Source organism: Scleropages formosus, chromosome 6 (assembly GCF_900964775.1).
Source record: "Scleropages formosus chromosome 6, fSclFor1.1, whole genome shotgun sequence".
NCBI lineage: Eukaryota > Metazoa > Chordata > Actinopteri > Osteoglossiformes > Osteoglossidae > Scleropages > Scleropages formosus.
Genome location: NC_041811.1, coordinates 25,483,669 through 25,503,651, shown reverse-complemented (window position 1 = coordinate 25,503,651; position 19,983 = coordinate 25,483,669). Strand labels below are relative to the sequence as shown.

Genomic DNA, 19,983 nt, shown 5'->3' with positions numbered 1-19,983 from the left:
TTTCTGTACCTATTTACAACATTCATCAGAGGATTGCTCGCCTACTACAAAGAATCTTGGACGTCATGACAAAGTGGTTCCAGCAAAGACCACTTGTGGAAAACAATTTTGTTCTGCAACTGCATAAAGGTAGCTTTTATATGGAGGTCTGTACTTTTCCCTTGTAGAGATGCAGTATATTATTAGAACACATTTTAGCATTTAACATTTGTCATATTCAAAAGAAAACAGAGAATAAAGAAAAAAAAACTAAAGTTTTTTTAAAAAAAAAAAAACAGTTTGGAGTTCTTTAACAACTGACAGAACAGTTCAAAGACAGATTTCTCAGCTGTACTCATGTAGTTAACACTCCCAACATACTGTTTTTATCCTGTCAATATGACTTGTTTACAATATTAATTCTGCATACACATTTACAAGCTTTTCTACATAAAAGGTTATTTTGCTCACAACTTTGTCACTGGTTCTCCAACTCCCTCACTTTTGACACTGGTTCCAATGGCAGATACCAATATTTAGAGTTCATGAAAAGGATTTTTAAATCTGCTTAAAAATTAACCTAGCACTGTTACTGCCATGATACTCTAAATCACTGCAGTGAGCATTATAGTCACAATTAAGCAGATTCCTATACTGAAAACTTAACTGCTGAAATTAACTGCTTAATATCTACAGTATTAAAGACAATAACTTCATGAGCAAGTCATATGCGGAGGGTAAGTGACAAATTAGTGGGATGCTGATTGAGTGAAAGAGTTTAAAGATGAGCAGATTTAATATATAGTTTTAATATATATCTAAATTTCTACCGGTATAATTCTTACCAGAGTAATATTTAAAACCAGCGAATGGTTTCCTTTCCCCTATGATAAAGACAAAACATGTTTAGCACTTAGTTTCTTTTTCTTGATCATTCTTGCTTCTTGGTACAAAAGAGACCTACATAGTTTTCTATATATTTTCCTTAATTTTACGAATGAAAGTAGTTTTGTCCTCAGACTTGTTTCCCTGACCATTTTCAACTTTACATTTGCAATTTTCTATTAGTAGTACACTGTTTCCATTTCATACACGCTTCATATCAATACTAGACCATATTTCACATAACCTAATGCTAAAGATAAAAAAAACAAAATGTCAAATACTCATCACTACCAAGAGATGGGCACACCCTTCAAGGGAACACAGATTTTGAGACTGCAGGATTTTATTCTAGAAGTACCATTGGCTTTCACCCACAATTTGGATGCAGCAAACCAAAAATATCAGACTGAAGGATAAACTCTGATTTGTCGTGGCTTAGGGAAAAAAAAAAAGGGAAATAACAAACAAAGATGGAGCCAAGCAGTGATCAGCGATCATGCAGGCAGCAGAGACAAGGCACATGCAGCACTCTATAGAGAGTGAGAGGAAGGAGAGCAGAGCTTGTTAACCTGGAAGCATAGGACCTGAGAACGAACGAGCAAGTCAAGTGTGCAAGATCCTCCCCCGCGTCGCCCACGGCGCTGAGCCAGTGCTCTAGTCGACTGCAGCTGGAGCGAGGAAAATACATATTGTCCAGCACATACAAGTACCTCCGCATGCGGCGGCTGGTGTAACTGGAAGACAAGGGCAGGGATGACAGGACAGAAAAAAGGACAAAAAGAGAGGAAAGGTGTGTTCATTTTGCCCTTTTTTGTTCACTGTAGTGCTGATGCTGTTCTTCTGCTGAGCTGTTCACAGGAACTCCTGGCTGAGGTGGAGTTGGGTAGGGGGATGGAAGGGATAGGACAGGCAAGTAAGGAAATACACTGGTAATGCTGTATGTGGACAGCCAAATTCGAAAGGATGATAGGCAGGAACATCCTCATAGTAAATTCAAAAAAGGTCCAAGGCCTGGAATTCTAAACTGCAGATTATCAACAATTAGCAGACCACTGACTTCTACAATTCACAGTGAAGTTAGTTAGTAGTAAAGTTATGCTGTTAGTAACAATAGCTGCAGTTGTAAAAGAGTCATATACAGTTCTGCTGGTATACACATATATACCAATTAGTTCATGCACACATTTGCATCATAGGAAGAAGCAAGAAGACCGAAGGAAACAATAATAACATGCAAAAATGAAGGATCTGTCTATTCTTTCATTTTCTATAGTGACATCATTCACTACTTCCATTAAAGTCAAACCAATAACTTGATGAGCTCGCCTTATCTATGGAATGCATGGAATTACTCTGTAGCCTAAATGGTAAACAATTTTTCCAGCTGTGTATCTGCGTGTGTGTGTGTGTATATATATATGTAAAAAGCATAGCATTCAGAGATGCTTACAATGGCAATAGATCAGACTGGAACTTGAGCTCAGTAGTGCAAGTCAGCTCTTTCACAAACCTTTCAACCTACTTTGAGATGTCCAATTTAGACTATCGGCACTATAATACAAATAATCTCAAAGTTTTAGATATTTACACATTATTTCATAGTACTCAAGCTGACTAAAATGCACCAGCCCTAGCACAACCTTTTTAATCCTTTCTGCTTCATCATCGTATTAATACAAAGCATTTAAAAAGAATCAGAAAGGCCCTGAAGGAAGGCACAAGGGCTCTGCGTGGACATACTGTATGTGTGGTCTTCCTGTGTGGAGATGAAGCGACAAGAAATGGCCAACAAAGGAGTGCCTGCACGTGGGAGCACTGGTGTGTGCGGTCTGGACTCAGCCCATCCCCCGAATGATCATCTTCACTGAGAACACAAAGCTGGCCATTCACACTGTCCTTCCTTCCTTCCTTCCTTCCAACGATGCAACAGCTTGTAGTCATTACGTATCCTGACCGTCTGCTTACTTACACAGTGTTTACCTTCGGAGAACATGAACCTGTTTTTTTTTTTTTTTTTTTTAATTAAAACAACTTTAATGTGGTGACTGAGGTATGCTGGCAGATCACCGAAAAGTCAAAAGATGTCATCAGGACAAAATCAAGCATGACTGAAGCCCTGCTTGATTTTGTCCTGATGGCATCTTTTGACTTTTCAGCAACAACTCAAGAAATGACAGATTTCAGTACTGGACTGACTGCTGACATAAATGCACAGGTTTTAAAGAGCTGCCTCAACGTCTTTTTACACATTTATAAAACTTACTTTAATTAAATGTCGAGTAACTCACTGGATTATTATGGTTAAATGTATTCTGCGGCTAAGTTTTTCCACCCATCCATCCATCCATCCATCCATCCATCCATCCATCCATCCATCCATCCATCCATCACTGCTTGTCCTAAGGGTCGTGGTGGTCTGTAGTCTATCTCAGAAGCACTGTACACCCTGGACAGGACGTCAGTCCATTGCAGGGTAGGAACACACATGAGAAAATCCATGCAGACATGAGAACATGCTGCCTCCAAACAGACTGAGCTGGGATCAAATCCACATGTCTTTGCACCACCTAGGAGCTGTAAGGCAGCAGCACTGCTGGCTACATCTCTGTGTCATCCTAAATTTTAATGTTTTGGTAGAATTCATTTAATTTTTTGGACAATGAGGAAATTCAAATCACACAAAATTGCAGGAAGAAATTAAGACAAAGTTTTCTATTTATTTAAATTGTGCCATTTTATGCTCTCATTACAGCCTCCATAAAGTATAAAAATACCATTTCCTTTTTGATGAATAATATAAAGCTCTTTTCAAAATATGAATTATGTAAAACCATAAACAAGACCTAGCAAGCAAAAATACACATTCTCAGGATGTGACATATTTTGGATTTTTCACCCAAATGCAAGGTCTTCCCTGAGAATCATACTTCCTGGATTATGCATATAAACATATACAACATCCTCTTTGTATAAGGGAAACAGGCTGCTTCTTAATTATTGAACTCCAGACGGATGTGGGTTTGTCACCCTAAGCATAAGTCTGGAACAAGAGAACTTGGAACTACTGTGGCACACCACTGACATTCGTGTGCACGAATGAGCCCGAGAACTGTACATGAAGGAGGTCTACTGTGTGCTGAGGAACAACAAACATCTGGGCTAAGCATGACAGTTGAGGGAAAAGGATGACAGCTGCAGTACTGAGCTCCTTATCTGGGCTTCACACTGCTGTCAATACTTTAACCTATACTGCATATTCTCTTTACCTTCACGGATACACTGCAAAATCTCATTACTGTGCCAAATACACTGCAAAGATTCAGTACTTTCAAAGATACACCGCATACATTCAGTATTCTGACAAATGTACAATGTCAGTGGGACGTGTGAGTGGACAACCAGGGTAATACCTTTATTGGTCCGTCTGAAGACAGGAATCAAAGCAAAACAACCCACAATGGCCCCACATCACTGGGAACTGCTGCAGAACAGCTATGAAGACAGATTAACTGTTTTTTCAGATCAAAATTGTCAATCGAATGCTTTGTGCATGAAAAAACCTAGTGTCCAGCAAGTGTAAGAAAACTTGAATGGTACTGTACTACATACTGTCACATAAATGATTTTGTACACTTGGGTATATTATGAACCATCACTACTCCTTGTAAACCCATGATCTATAAACCATAAAGAACTGAATGCTAACATTTATTCCTTTAAATATATAAATGTTTCAGTAGAAACAACACATATTGCAAGAAGCACATGTATTACAGTCCCCAGACAGTGACATATTTCAAATGGAAGATGTTCAAAGCCTAAGCAAAGTAGCGCGGCAGAGAATCCAGAGGAAAACAGCATAAATGGCTCCAATGTCAAGAGCCACAACCGAGGGTAGTTAAAAGACAGCATTTGAGAGGGAATTCAACGTACTGCAGGAACATCTTCATTATAATCCTGTCTTGTAGCGTAAGCCTGTAGCAGTCCTACGGTGACATAAAAAGCCGTGTGCCTCTATTATGTGCAAGACATGCTGACACGAGACAAATATGGCATCTCCATCAGCTGACAACACTCCAGTCACAATCTTCCGAATTACCTAAATTCTGCTTAAAGCTTGGCAAGCGGCCTGAGAAGCTCTGAAAGGCAGACGCCATAAAACACAGAACAAAATCAAGAGCAAACTCGATCACCCTGAGGGAAAGGATGTAGTGGGGGGAAATAACAATAATCCAGACAGATAGCAACCATGGGACTGAACTCTGCTGTGCTTGTTTTGTCTCTAATTCTTCGCTGCACACTACCAAACAAATTGGCAATGGCACAATGGGGGGGAAAGGAGAAAAAAAAAAAAAAAAAAAAAAAAAACTAATGACACAACCAGCTTTACTGCCAATTTACCACATTTAATTAAGTTGAGTTAATTCCTAAGTAGAGCATTGTAATGCCTGTAATTGGTTTGTCCAGAAATGGGTTCCTGGTCATTAGGAAGGTTGCTATGGAAAGGTCATAAACAATTAGTTGCCATCTATGAAAGTTCTCCAAATCTCCTACAAGCGCGTCAGCAGGGAGCACAATAACAGTGCGTCAAGGCTGCATCAGTTGGAGGAAAATAATAATTATTTAAAGTCTAATGAAAAGGCATAAATTACAGGTTACAACTTTAAATGACACCTAAACCTCACGCTGTTGCTCTGCTCTTCACACTATAGTTGTGGCTTTTGATAACCTTAATAACCGAACTCCAAAACAGGAGCAGACAAGCACTGTCAAAGACAACATTAAGACAATCACAGCGTAGGCATGCTGTGTCATTTTATTTTTTCTACATAAATATTTCAAGCACAACTTACCCTTTTGCTTTGTGATGTAATATTAGATACAATTAAATTCAATGTAAATGTGTTGAGCATTTTTACACACTTGTGTACAATTCAAAAGAGGAGAACAAATGCAAGCCCTTATGGAGAAACGTGAATTTGGCAGAGATCTTGGCACTGTCATCTTTACCACAGAGGAGACTAGCATGCTAAAAGCTCATTTTGCTTTCTTTATTTATTCCAGAACAAGAAACATAATATCTGGTGGGGTGCTGAGGAAACAAAATGAGGAATGAAATCATCCACACAGTTTTGGAACAATCAATGAAGAGAAAAAAAAAAAAAGCATTATTTCAAAATGAGCTAAGGGCCAAACCAAATCCATGCAAGTGTTTTTTTTGTTTTCTTCTTTGTAAATACTTTTTAAAAAAAAAGTTAGATGGCAGAACTTAAAAGGTCACTTTCATCACAGTCTCAGAAATTGGAGACAAAAATCCAGTCTGGGTTCTGTCTGAGTTGAGCAGCAAACCACAAATAGGTTGAGTAACCTTTTCCTGTTTTGCTGGTTAATTAAAGTCCTTAATTTGTAATTAATTAGCTGCTCTGTTTACAGTTTCACAAAGATGTTAAACAAACAGAGAAACTTTATGTTGCTCAACTTCATTGGCATTCAACCTTCCACTTGTTGACCTTTTCCAGAAAATATACTTCTGAAAAAACAGTTTCTCTGTCATGCAATTCATTCCCAGGTCCTCATACGCATGCTTTCAATATACAGCAAGCGGTGGTACAATTCCAGCGAACAGAGAAGCAAAGATAGCAATATTCACCTCTGCAGGTGAAAAAACTAATATGGACACTATTTTCTGTATTTATTTACAGTTGGCTGACCTGCACTAAATGCTCTTCTGTTTCATCTCCCTACAAAGCTTCACTTTGTATGTAATGCAGAAGTAGCTCATATGCTTAGAAGACACCTTCAGTCTAAAGGAAAGACCACCGGAATCCCTAGCGCAGGGCCTTACCTGATGATCCGCTGTGCTGCGTATTGATGCAGGCAGCGGAACTGAGCCGACATGTTTGCCAGGGCTGCCAGGCAGTTGGTGTGAAGATACTTGTCCTACAAGGAGTTCAAGAGAGGCATGATCACCTACCGGTCCCGACACTAATAGCGACCCCTAATGACTGTAAAGAGATTTATTTCGTTTTCCCTCACCCTGGTGCGAGTCATATTGAATTGAATGGTCCGGATCACCACTAGGATCAACAGGCTCCCCAGGGAGATCTCTGTCAAGGAGCGTTCCGTGTACCAGGTGATGTTCTTCAGCATCTGTAAGCATGCAAAGAGAAAGACAAACACAGTGTGAGACAGGGAGGAACAAGGAGAGATGGAGATGGATAGTTCAGGTCAACTTAATTATGGCCTATCAATCTGTGCAAAAGGTGCTTTTTATTGAGAAAAGCAACGTCACAGAAATTCTGCAGCAGTTCACTATCATAAGAAGAACAAGTTCTAACAACAGGCTGCAGCTGAGCTACATTCAGTGCTACTCCTACATGCATTATAATACTGGGAGCGATCTTGGCCCTTCATTGTAAATTTGTCATGATAGTAACATGTAATCATCCTTACTCTTTGCATCTTGTTACACTTTTATATCACTGGCATCAAACGTACATTTATTCTGAATTATGACTACAGGAAGTACCTCATTACAGACTGAGGAGATCCACTGCTGAACCCTTGACAAAGGTACTCAAGCAATAAATGTGCAACTGCTGAAATGGGGAAAACATTCTAACTATTTCATAAATACGAACTTGACCATCTTAAATAAGGTATTTATACATGAACAACTACTAATGACATCCCAGTTGATGTTGTAAATATCCTATGGTTTGAATACTGCAAAATTAACCTTTGAAATTTCAGTTATAATTTATATTTGTGTAATTAAAGACACACAAATATAAACTACAAATGCATTACAGAGCTACGTGATAGATTATACATGGTTCCTGTTGGCGGACTATCGCCTGCTCTAAAAGTAAATGAAGCAACCAGCACATTTTAACAATATGCATTATATCAAAGCATAGCAAATATTCCGAGTTTATGGACCACGCACACCAAAAATAGCCGCTAGAGAACACTGCTCTGAATATATAGTCTGAAAACCAGATCACTAATCTCTGAACCACAGCAGTCTCCACTGAAACCATCTTCGATGGAAAATTAATTGAGGAACAGGATGATGGCACACATAATTGCTTATTGGAGGTGGGGGAGGGAGGAAGGGACACAAAAAAGGCAGATGGAAGACCAGGGACACTGAGGGCACCGAGTGCACTAGAGACCAATAGGAAGCTTCCTGCCAGACTCCAGCAAGTGGTCTGGGCCAACAGGCCTGGCTCAATGTAAGGTAAATACTTTAACCACAGGACTGCTGGCAGAGACAGGGAGAGGCAGCGCTGCTGACCATAGGGCTCAAAACGTATTCCCGAGTCCATTTCTTGTATTTCATCAGAGCAGCATCAGTTTACTGCTTTGCTTTCAATCTGCAGCTGGCACTTGTCTTTGGAGTAAAATTCAGCTTTCAGTGCTCTGGGCTAGACCCGGTGCTTGGCTTAAACTTGTGGATTCTTGTTACTTTCCCACTCAGGTGTTTTCCCAAGGCCTTAAACCTTTACAAAAGCCTCGAGAGATCCTGAGACACAAATAAGCCGTTGGGCTAAGGCTCGTAGAACACAGTCAGTTCGCAGCATTCTCTACATATGTTTCTGAAATCTGGCAAGAAGCGCAGACAGCATGTAAACGGCCTCTTATGTGAATCTGTAGCTGCTGCTCTGCCCAGACAACAGGCCAATTTCCCTGGCAAACAGGGGCTTCTCCCAAGAGGTCACTGCCTAGGCATCATGGGAACTCTGCGAAACAGATGCTTGCCGGTCGTCAGAGGAGGAAAGAATCTGACAATTTTAATCGAACAGGAAAAATGAATAAAATCAGAAAGGACATAACTTGTAAATACATTTTTGAATTATCTGTAGTATTTCTCTGAGATATTCACTTATATATAAAGCCAAAGAACCCATTGTTACACATTCATAAAGATACTGATTAATCCATTGTTTTTTCCTTTGAAATGATAAAGGCGGTGCCACACCCGCGAGGTTCAAAATCAAGTCCGTAGGGTTTCAGTTTTGCATTTACGTTACATTTATTCATTTGGCAGATGCTTTTCTCCAAAGCTGCTGATAACAAATACTGTTATTCAGTGGACACCTTTTGTCCAAGGTGACTTACAATGCAAGACACACTACCTACAATAACTTATTCATCTACACAACAGAGCGAAGTAAAAACGAAATTCGGCACGAAATTGAAAACAGGAAAGCCCCAAACCCACTTCTTTAAGTGTAGGTTCAGGCATTTCCAAAGGAAAACACACACGTATGCCCACACATCAGGAGATATCCTTCATGTGGACAATTGACCGCATCACCTCATACACACACAAAATGGAGAATTTAGAGTTACCAATTCTCCTAAAAGCTATGTCTTTTGCATATCTTTGTGGTCCCACATGACCACGGTGACCATGCAAACTCAACACAGACCAACCAGGGACCAAACTAATGCCCTCTTGCACTGTCCAGTTACTGTGAGACAACAGTGCTATCTGCTGCACCACTGTGCCACCAGTTTTGGCTCCAATGTGATGGAATGAGCACCTCATCCTCATAACTGCTAAATCCCTTTCAACACTGATAAAGCCTAGGAGCACATTAGATCTCAAATATACACAGTAAAAACATCAAATTTCCTAATTTTATTACATTCTTATTCCATAAACAATGGATTTCCAGGCAACCAGTTCACCCTAGCCACTGGTACCCTTTTGGCTGATTCACAAATCACTGTTGACATGTCTTTGAAACTGTACTTTTCAGCCCACTGTGAAATACAACATGGAAAACTGCCAGTCAAATGAAGGAGGAAGTTGAAACCAGCTCTTCCTGATGTGGAATCCTGCTTGAGGATAACTAGCAATGTCATACCTAATCCAATCAATAATTATTGCACTTCAAAGGACAAAAATGATTCAGATTCAAAAATGATGCTCATAACTGCCATTCTTCAAAACAATATTTTATATTGGAGAAATCTGCCATTTTGGTTTCAGACAAACAGGTGTGCCAACTGCTGGCATGGTACCATTCAGGAATGAAATAGCAGTAATTATTCATGCAGACTTTGCACTGGTCACACATTTTTAGAAAAGTGAAAAGGCATTGCAGGAGACGATTTTAGTCAACATTCTTTCGCCAGATTTAAGCCTACGCTATAACCTATTAAAGTACCGAATGTGTCTAACAGTCTGTCAGAAGAATAAAGATGACTTTAAAAGCTTGCCAGGACAGTATATAGCTGTAACTGAGTAAAATGGCTAAAAATGAAAGCACTGGTTTTTGTATAGAACGTGCACTGGGAGTGTTACTTGCATAGCGTATGTTACGTGAAAGACTGGGGGGTATTTAAGGCCAGTTAAACACACCGCTTTTTCTTATTGTACTTTGTAGCTGGTGAACGCTGTCAAAAGCATTTTGGTTCTTGACATTTCCCTATGTCTGCAAACGTTGGCAGTTTTCTGTTTATTAGGAACAGGAAACCCACAGATTCCCCACCCTCAGTCATTCTTCAACCAAACACGCCTCGACATGCCACATTCACCTTGCTCTCACGTTCTCGCTGTTTGTTTACCAAGGATGCTCACACTTGTTTGCTGTGCTCCTGCTTGTTTGGAGCTTCATGCGTATGTCTGCACAATTTCATCACAGATGGATTCCGTCGCACATTATTTCACTGTAACACATTGCTCGGCATTCTTGACTCAAGCGATGGCAACCCATTCAATTTCCTACATTAAGGTGTCTTTATTTATACTTTTCACCCACTTCTCTCTCGGTGAAGTCGTAACCAATAACATGGTTGTTATGTCTCTGCCTGAAAGCACAAAAACCACATCAAGTCGAAGAGGCAACACAGGTACACACCCCTTCCGATAGAGGTATGTGCTGTGAGCTGAGCTCTTCTTTCACAGTTTGGGCATCACTGCATCAAGGAACACATCGACATATACACCTGATTCCACATGTACCCCATATCGAGGGGGGAGGATGCCCCACCACATAAGTCATCCGAAGGAGCAAGTATAAAATTGTGTTTCCTTGCCCTACAAGCCACAGATGGTTAGTGTGGCAGGGAATGGACCTGAATGTGGATCCCCACTGCGGGGTGCAGTTGGCTGCCACAGTGCTTCAAAAATAGAGAACAGAATGACAAAATTACAATCCCCCCTCCCTCCCAGTCTGCCACGTGCAAGCACTTGCCATGTATGTGAATCAGCCCTGTTGGCACTCTGTTAGTGAGGAATCTGACCACATTTCTTCAGTGTCTGTTCAGCCCTTTTAGAAATGAGCTCTCAAATTGTTGGCCTGTGATCTTCCGCCTTAAAAACGAGAGCGGGAGAAGCCTGGTAACTGGTGTCTGACCAATTTCACCCTGACATCACCTGCTAACTTTAGAGTAACCATAAATAACCGATACTGTTCTACTGATTTTACTGGCATTAAAAGGTGGTAGTAATAAAACAAAGCCTGCATTTATGACTTCAGCAAAATAAAGCTAGACTGAAAAACAAAGTTTAGGGGGCGCGGCGGCGCAGCGGGTTTGGCCTGTGCCTGCTCTCTGGTGGGTATGGGGTTCGAGTCCTGTTTGGAGTGCCTTGCGATGGACTGCCATCCCACCCTTGGGTATGTCCCCTACCCCTCCAGCACTGCGCCCTGTGTTGCCGGGTTAGGCTCCGGGTCGCTGCTACCCCGCTCGGGACAAGCGGCTTCAGTCAATGTCTGCGTCTGCGTGTGTGTGTGTGTGTGTGTGTGTGTGTGTGTGAGAAAAATAAAGTGAAGGGCTTTAGGTAGGGTACAGCCCAGACAGGATGTGAGTCCATCACAGGTTCTTGGTAGAATGTCATTAACTAAAGGGGGAATTTTCATTAGGAGACACCAGGTACTACTGTATGTTAAAATGTTCGGGAGATTTTGAAGTAGTCTACTGTAGAAGACATGTCCCAGCCTTCTCTGCTTCTTCAAGTGAGACACAAACTGGTGTAAGAATCTCTCCTGCCAAGAGCTGATGATCTTCAGCATTTAAGAAGGAAAACATGGCACTGTGGTCAGGTCTCCCTGACGGGGGGGCTAACACTTTTTGCACGTATGTTATTCTGTATTAGTGCCAGTTCCTTACACTGCGGCCCACAATAATCTCAAACAGCTGCGGTTCCCCAACTGAAAAGCCAGTATTGGTAATGCTGTCTACTCAGGGTGCTTAGCAACTACTTTAACAGTCTGCCATTTCAACGCAAAGAATCCGACTCACAATGAAATCACTCAAATATTCTGGCTCTTCGTCACAAAAGCCACATTTTCCTTTTGAAAAATAATCAAACATGAGAATAAGAAAGGATATTACACATACCGAGCCTTGTTTATAATTGCTAACTCTCTGGGTCTGATGACAGATTATTTCAAGCATTTTCAGTCCCACAAAACGTTCTTACATTTTACTCCTAATCCTGTGGCTATTAACCTTGCTGAGAGGGTATTTTGCTAAAAATGAGACCTTCCCTCTTTGTAAACTCTAACAATACAATCATGCTCAAAAGCGTGTCCCACGTTGTCCATGTCGGGGAAAACTCGCATACGATGTACACGTACATCCTTAGGAGCTTTAGAATAGTTCAGAACTACGGGACTTACTGTGTTAACCAACATCAGATGAAGAGAAAACAGAATTTAAATAAATTTAAAAGAAATAAACCGGATCTGATTAAACCACCATCTCTTTAGATCAGTTCAACGATTTAATGGGAGTGTGATGTAACAGCCAGCTACTGACACACGTGTTATTTAAAAACCAAACACGAGTCTCTTTCCAGAAAATAAAATTTAAAAAGAAAAAGAAAAAAAAAAAAACTGTTTTATAACAACACTGCAACTACACTTTCAAAAGGTTGCAATAAGATCTAAGCATTATCATCAAACTAAACCAAAACATACTAAACATCAACCTTTGATGGACTGAAATGCTGTTTAAAATATAGTAGAAACTATGGAAATAATAGTTATTTCAGCCCAGAGCGCAAAACAACAACAACAACAACAAAGTACTCAGTTTCAAAAACAGCAATCTTCACAATGATTTAAAAAATAAATAAATATTAAAGAAAAATAAGATGTGGCAAAAGCAACTGGCTTTGTAGTCACACCATTTCCCTTTTTTTTTTTTTTTTTTTTTTAGCTGAAGTAGTTTTATCCATTTACACACATAAATTACTTACTGGAGTAATTCAGTGTCATCTTGAAGGTACAACAGCAGGGCCCATTTTGGGTCCTAATCCAACAGCTGTCCAATCACAAATCACAAGACTAGGTCTTTAAACAACAGACAATCTGGTGCCCACCGCACACAAGCTGAAGAAGAGCCCCTGGATGCTCCTCACTGATCAGAGAGTAGCCTTTTCACAGACCATAAGGTGTGTGATGCTGATATTCCTCCAAATGGCACAATTGTAGCATGTCTGTTATCAGGATGCCAACATATTGTACATTAACAACAACTGCACTATTGTTTAAACAAATGATTCGAGGTGTGAATGGCTGTCAAAAACAAACTGCAAGTGATATTTACTTTTAATGATGGCACTGAGTACTTCTGCCATATGGTGTTGGTAGAATTACACAAAAATAATCTGCATATTGTGCTAAATAATAGATATTATCACCTAAAGATCCTGATGCTTCTGAGTACTTTTTTAAATAACAAGATGAACCATATGCTAACTGAAGTTCTGCAATAAAAGGTTTAACAAGAATCTATTCATTACTTTCCGTGAAATGTAAAATCCTTACATAAAATAACATCATGTATCACTTTCTGTAAGAGGAAGTCGAGTATTTGTATTTAGTATAGGAATGAATAAGTCATCTGGCTCAATTTACATTTATTTAACTGACATTTTTTTTTCTCCAAATGGTAAATTACTTAGAGTGGTTTACCCATTTATACAGCTGGGTAATTTTGACTGGAGCAACTCATGGTCCTTCAAGGCCAGAAGGCAACTCTAACCACTCTGCTGCACTACCGGCTACTCCGTTCATTTAAGATGCTATCGGTGAAATCAGGAAAAAAAAAAAAAACTTCCAGAAAATTCACATTTTTTCCACGCATGGTCTTGGGACACGTGTATACTCACAACTTCATGAATTGACCGGTTGAATGTGTCATCCTCTGTGAGGATGAGAAGGATGATGAGGGCCATGTAGACATGATGCGAGTTCCTGTCCTCCACATGGTACAGGATCTCCAGAATGGGCATCACCTACAAAGTAAAGGTCACGGTGATCGGCTTCCCTTGCTTTAATAACACCGAGGCCCGTGACGCCTCACATTTACACAACGGAGGATTAGAAAAAGGTTTTTTATTTTTCTTCTCTCTTGCCAACTCCAGGATGATAGCTTTATTTTCCAGGCAAGGATACGGGGGGAAAAAATAACATAGCATCAGTGTTAACAAGACACTGTGGCCAAACCTTGTACACTTTCAGACACGCAGTACATGCCGTGACAGCACTTTGTCTATCGGTGAGTGTGTGTCTATGTGTCAGTGTCTACGATAGCTGCGAGGATGGTCTGTTACTATTACCTCAGCCTCTGATATGAAGTCTGACATGCCAAATATGCAGACACAGTCGTGAGTTACACTACAGACATGCACATCGCAGGTTTGACACACAGCAGAACCAGATTCACGAGCGGAGCCAAATCCTACAGCTCCAGCTCAGACTCCCTGTCTGCAGATAATGTGGAGAAGAACCCGGAGATCCTGGTGAACACTTTTGTTTGGGGTTTATTTTAATTTTCTGCCCTGGCCCCACATTAATAATAAGTATGCGATATGCAGTCAGTATCCGACACGCATTCTAACGTGGGGGAGAATTCGGAGGATTCGGATGAAGCTAATCTGGTAGCTCAGGTGAGTCGCAGAATGCGTGACTCTGGGGGGAAGCTGCTGACATACTCAGTAATACACTTAAACCCAGATAAGATCTGCCAAGCCGCACTGCTGACGAAATGCCAGCTGTCTGCCATTTCCCATTATGTCAGTGGCAGACAATGAAGGCCAAAGGCGAAGCGGATGACTAAGATAACTCTAAATACGTTCCGTGCCTTCCCCTAGCCAACGCCAAGCGTGGCATAGTTGCATTATTAATAATTATTAATGACTACTACTATTGTCACTTTTGATCCTTAGCTGACACTTTCATCGAAAATTACTTGCAATACGTGAGCAATTTATACAGGAGGGCATTTTTACTGGAGTAGTTCAGGGTGAGCAGCTGGGACAACGTTATTACAGCAGGAGTGGAGTTTGCGGCTTGAACCGTGAACCACGTCTATGCGATGAATTCCTATGCTCCTTGCTGTTCACGCTTCTCTCCTGTGACAGGCTAGTGTTTACATGGATGTTTCTGGATGCTTTCGAGTGAGTTGAAATAGCCTTGAGGAAGAAGCTGCATGTAGGAATAAATCCAAGGGCCAATTCTTACAGCCCAAATTCGACCCCGAACCAGAGCTGGTGGAAAACTCGCACGTCATCCAGAAGCAGCAATTCCAGGCAACTTGCATCTCGAGCTAGAAACGGCTGAAAATAAAGAGAGGTGCACCAGTGCAATGGCAGGCCCTCCTCCTTTCATGGGGTTTCTGTGTACCACAGAAAAGATGGCTCTTCCTTTATCGTGTAATTAAACATTAAACACATTTTGCCCACTACTTCCATAAATATAACACAAATGGAGGATTCATATTTTAGACATATCACATGAAAATTCTCTATCAAATCAAGGTCTGACCTTAATTCTGTTACATATTTTTGGACTGACCCTGTGCTTTGGATCACCTACATGCTATACCCTGTAAAAGGCCACAACAGGACAGTAATGAACTCTTAAACAGAGAAGAAAGCACATTTTCAGAAAGTAATGAGAAATTGGGATCTGGAACTGTTCTTCCATTGGGGAGGGGGAAGGTCACTGTCAGAATATCTGGGCAAGGTTATGGCAAGTACACAGTGCTTGAGGATTCATGGAAAAAAGGCATCATCTATACTTGTGAAATATTCCTTGGGTTTCCCAATATGAGCTTGAGCATTGCAATTTTTAGTGTCTGTTTTTTTTTTTAACAATGTAATATGTTTGGTACAATGTACCGAAAGCCAAGGAAAAGGTTAGGAATGCTGACAATCTGTACCAATTTTACTCAAGGAGTTGTTCTGTGGTTTAAGCTGACATTGTGCAGCTCAGATAATGGTTTCAATTCTGACTCCGAGCAGGAGCCCCTAGCGGCAGAATATGTTGGCTCTGTTCTACTCAAGGAGGAATAATCAGTTAGGATTCCTTGGCTGTCTGCAGTACTATTGAATCTGTCAGACGCCTGTGAGTTACTGGTGACCGCTTGCACTGCTACTCCTATCGGCGCTTAGCCCTCCCACACGGCGCCAGTGGATTCAGTGTGCAAGGGGGGCGGAATAGGCGAGGATGTGAACCAAAGGAGCACATGTCAGCTGCCCTCAGCCTCTTCACAAACAAGAAGCTGTTGTGTGAAGTCAAGCACAGATAACGACTTGAAAAGAGCTAAAACTGAAAGGAGGAAACTGGGATAAATTTAGGTTATATAAATGGGGGGGCGGGGCATTAAAACGTTGGCAACCTTAACACAAAGTGGTAAAATTTCTATACACATTCTTTTAAGAAATGCTGTGGGTTATATTTTGAAATGTGGTGAAATACTCAGTCGAATATTGCAGTACTGTTTTGAAACCAATATGGCAGTGTTATTATTGTGGGGAAACGTTTGGGAATGTAATGGGGGCACCTAAGTTCAGCTAGAGAACCTTGTACCAATCAAACTCCCCTTGGTCAAACTGTGGTCATACCCTGAGTCGCTCTGATGTCATACAGTAATAAACTTCCACAGAGCACTTAAATGTACACATTCAGAACGTAAACACCAAGACAAGCTAAGCAAATTCTTAAATGACAACTTTACAAAAGTTAAAAATTTTTAAAGACCCTGTGAATACTTAATATCATTAAAAAGGACTTATCTTGTTCTAAAATGGTAAACGGTTTGTGTTTTTGTAGTCTACATTACATTCTTATGTTCAAAAATTAATTACGAAAATTTGTTACAGCAAAGCACATTGGTATTATGAATTTATAGATTTCTGATACTAATACACAGCAGCTGACACTTGACTTATAAACATCACAAATTACCCCAAGGCATGCTTTATATGGTAGTTAATGCAGTTAAATTCAAGTTTCAGACAAAGTATCAGACAAAGACATTTGATTTCTCTTTTCTAATATGTGTCAAGTCATCATGTATGTGGGCTCTTACTAGTGAGAGCACTCATACTTCATGGTTTGTCCATATTTTGCCATATTTTCTCCATTTGAATACTGGCAATATAAAAATAAATGGAAGATTTCTTGAAGTCAGTTGAACCCCCTGGATATCAGGATTGTTATCACACACAGAGATTCATGAGTGATGGCTTTTAAGTGAAAAGGGATAAGTGAGATAACTCAACAGTCTGCGGGGTGGAATACACACCTTAAACAAACAGGTAGATCGAGTGCAGTATGAAAGGTGCAGCAGGACAGCTCTTTGCACTGAAAAGGCTGTAAGTGCTTATGTGCAGTCAGATATTTCTCTATATATGTTTGAGCAGACCTGGCACTGGAAGACCAGAATGGAGCCCAGGAAAGTTGGGAAAGAGCACTGGCACACTGGCTTTCAGAGAGCACACAAGCGTGAATGTCGGTTGTAGGGTAGAGCTACTCAACTTCAGTTCAGCACAGCCGAACCCAGGTTTCCCAGCTCTCCTTATACCGCTAAGTGCTACTCAGAAACACTGTTGAAATGATTCACTTGAGACTGTATAAAACGGAGAATGGAGACTTGCCAAAGTTTTGTCAATGGCAACCTCTTAAATTCAATGTAGGGGGAGAAGGAGATCAAAATTGTGTGTTTCTGGAGCAGAGCCAGAACTTGGGCAGCCATACTGAGTCCAGGCCAAATGACCCCAAATCTCACAAATATGTTGCTGAATCAAGTACCTAACTTCCTTTCACAGGAAAAGTTAATCCTGAAACTGCATCATAATTCCAATGAATTGTGGAATATCTGGTGACCTTTTTCGTAACCTCTCAGTGGTACGTGATCATCTCGGCTAAAAGTGTAACTGCCCTTGTGATATACTACATATCTGTACATACTGGCATTTTCTGGGTACACTGTTTCTGTTTATTCTGTTCTGACCCACTTCTATTCTGTTCTGTTAATGAAAATTCCAAAAAATTATTCAATGAAAACATTACGCAGAATCAGGTTGTTCGCTGCCTGGACTGAATGAGAGCCTCTATTACTTGGTCTTAGTGGACCGCAGTTCAACAGCCGTGACGTAAGGAACTGATGCACACGGGGGCAGTGAATGAGCGGAGAAGAGTGCCGGAGATAGGAGCAGCAAGAGGTGTACTGCTGCACTTACCAGGTTCTCTACATCGGTGCGAGACAGCACGTAAGTGCGCACGTTGGCGTTCTGGTGCAGCAGCGTGTACAGCAGCAGGGTGGCCGGGTCCGAGCGCTGCTGGTCACATAGCGCCGTGTACAGGCTGTTGAAGTTGATCTGAAACGTGTGTGGGTGAGGTGATGGGATGGAAGATGTATCTGAAACACACATGTTTAAAAGCTTTCAAGTTAGGAACAACAGTAAAAATGTGCACAAATACAGCTAAACACTGATGAACCTACGAAAACATGCACGCGTCAAACCCTTACAACTACCTTATTTTCATTCACGAAACAATTACTAGAGTTAAACTGTACGTCAGCGTTTAGGTTTTCTATCTGAATTTAAATGCCCACATGTACAGACTTACAGTAATTTAGGCTACAGTTGAAAAAACAGATGCGGTAGCTTAACGTATTCCAGACGCAGAGAACTGACATGATTTGTCCACACTGGACAAACGTTGAAATGCCCATAAATTTATCTCATGTGTAGATGCCTCCATTTTAATTTTAAGGTTTATTTGTGCTAAACATTTCATGAGAGAACTCAATGCACGTTGAAATAGTGGCCATTGCTGGAAAGTACTTTACATAATACCTCATGTACTTGACCAGATGGAATTTTCTTGAATCTTTATTCACATGAGTGAATGAGAAATGAAGACATGACTCAGTTTTTTTTTTTTTTTTTAAAGAGATAACACAGATGAGGACATAATTCCCAAGTAAGACAAAAATGAAATGGTTTCTAGGAAACAGAAATGACTACTCAGCAGAGCCTGCTACCACAGGCCAGTCATACTGCCTTAGCTACTTGGTTGACGCTCTAATTCAAATCGACTTACAGTACTCGGCTTATGTATGCCTGGGTATTTTTACTGGAGCAATTCAGGGTATGTTCCTTGGGCAGTAGTAGGTGCTGATGAAACAAGCAATCTTAAGATTACAATTCCTTAACCACTACACCACCTATTCGCAGATACTGCAACGAAGATGAAGCGAAAGCTAGCCAACGGCTTCGTTACTGAATTATCCTCTCCCCTGTGAGGTGATGAAGATACGAAATAATACTATTTTTTCATTCATAACGATTGCATTCAAATTCGAAATCGCATGTGAAGCCTGCCCATATCAAGAATCCCATCAACCGCACAACATTTTTATACTTAGTAAATTAAGTGAATAAATGTTTCCTCATTGAATCTACTTTTAAACAAAGTTTATTTTACAAACTTTCTCCCTCACAGCACAGAAGCCGTATACCACTGGCATCATTGTTTGCGGTTTCTTCTTCGTTTGTTTTGATTGCCTCAATGGCACATGGCAAAAAGGCACACAACATACCACACTGTCTGGGGTTTCTTAACAATAAACATTTTAATTACAACCTGTCCCACATGTATCAGAGAGCCAGTCTGTCTGCCCTTTGTTTCACATTAAACCATTAGGTCCTGTGATCACAAGTTCCAGGATTTGATCATAAAAGGATGTTGTTCTGCCCGTGAGGGAAGTGTGAACTTGGAACATTCACCCTCTTGGCTCCTTGTGTTCATTTGTCTCTACTCTGATCTTACTCTATTTTTAAGAGCTGTTACATTGCCC

General features: G+C 40.6%; 1 protein-coding gene across 2 annotated transcripts in view; it reads right to left on the bottom strand.

Moving 5' to 3' along the window:
* Nucleotides 1-19,983, bottom strand: part of dym (dymeclin) — an 84,436-nt gene that overhangs the window by 32,783 nt on the left and 31,670 nt on the right. For both annotated transcript variants that reach the window (XM_018755313.2, XM_018755322.2), the window contains exons 10-13: nt 18,359-18,537; nt 14,000-14,125; nt 6,901-7,014; nt 6,710-6,804 (exon numbers count right to left, since the gene is read on the bottom strand). In XM_018755313.2, the coding sequence (XP_018610829.2) occupies nt 6,710-6,804; nt 6,901-7,014; nt 14,000-14,125; nt 18,359-18,537 (514 nt within the window). The remainder of the gene's footprint in view (nt 1-6,709; nt 6,805-6,900; nt 7,015-13,999; nt 14,126-18,358; nt 18,538-19,983) is intronic.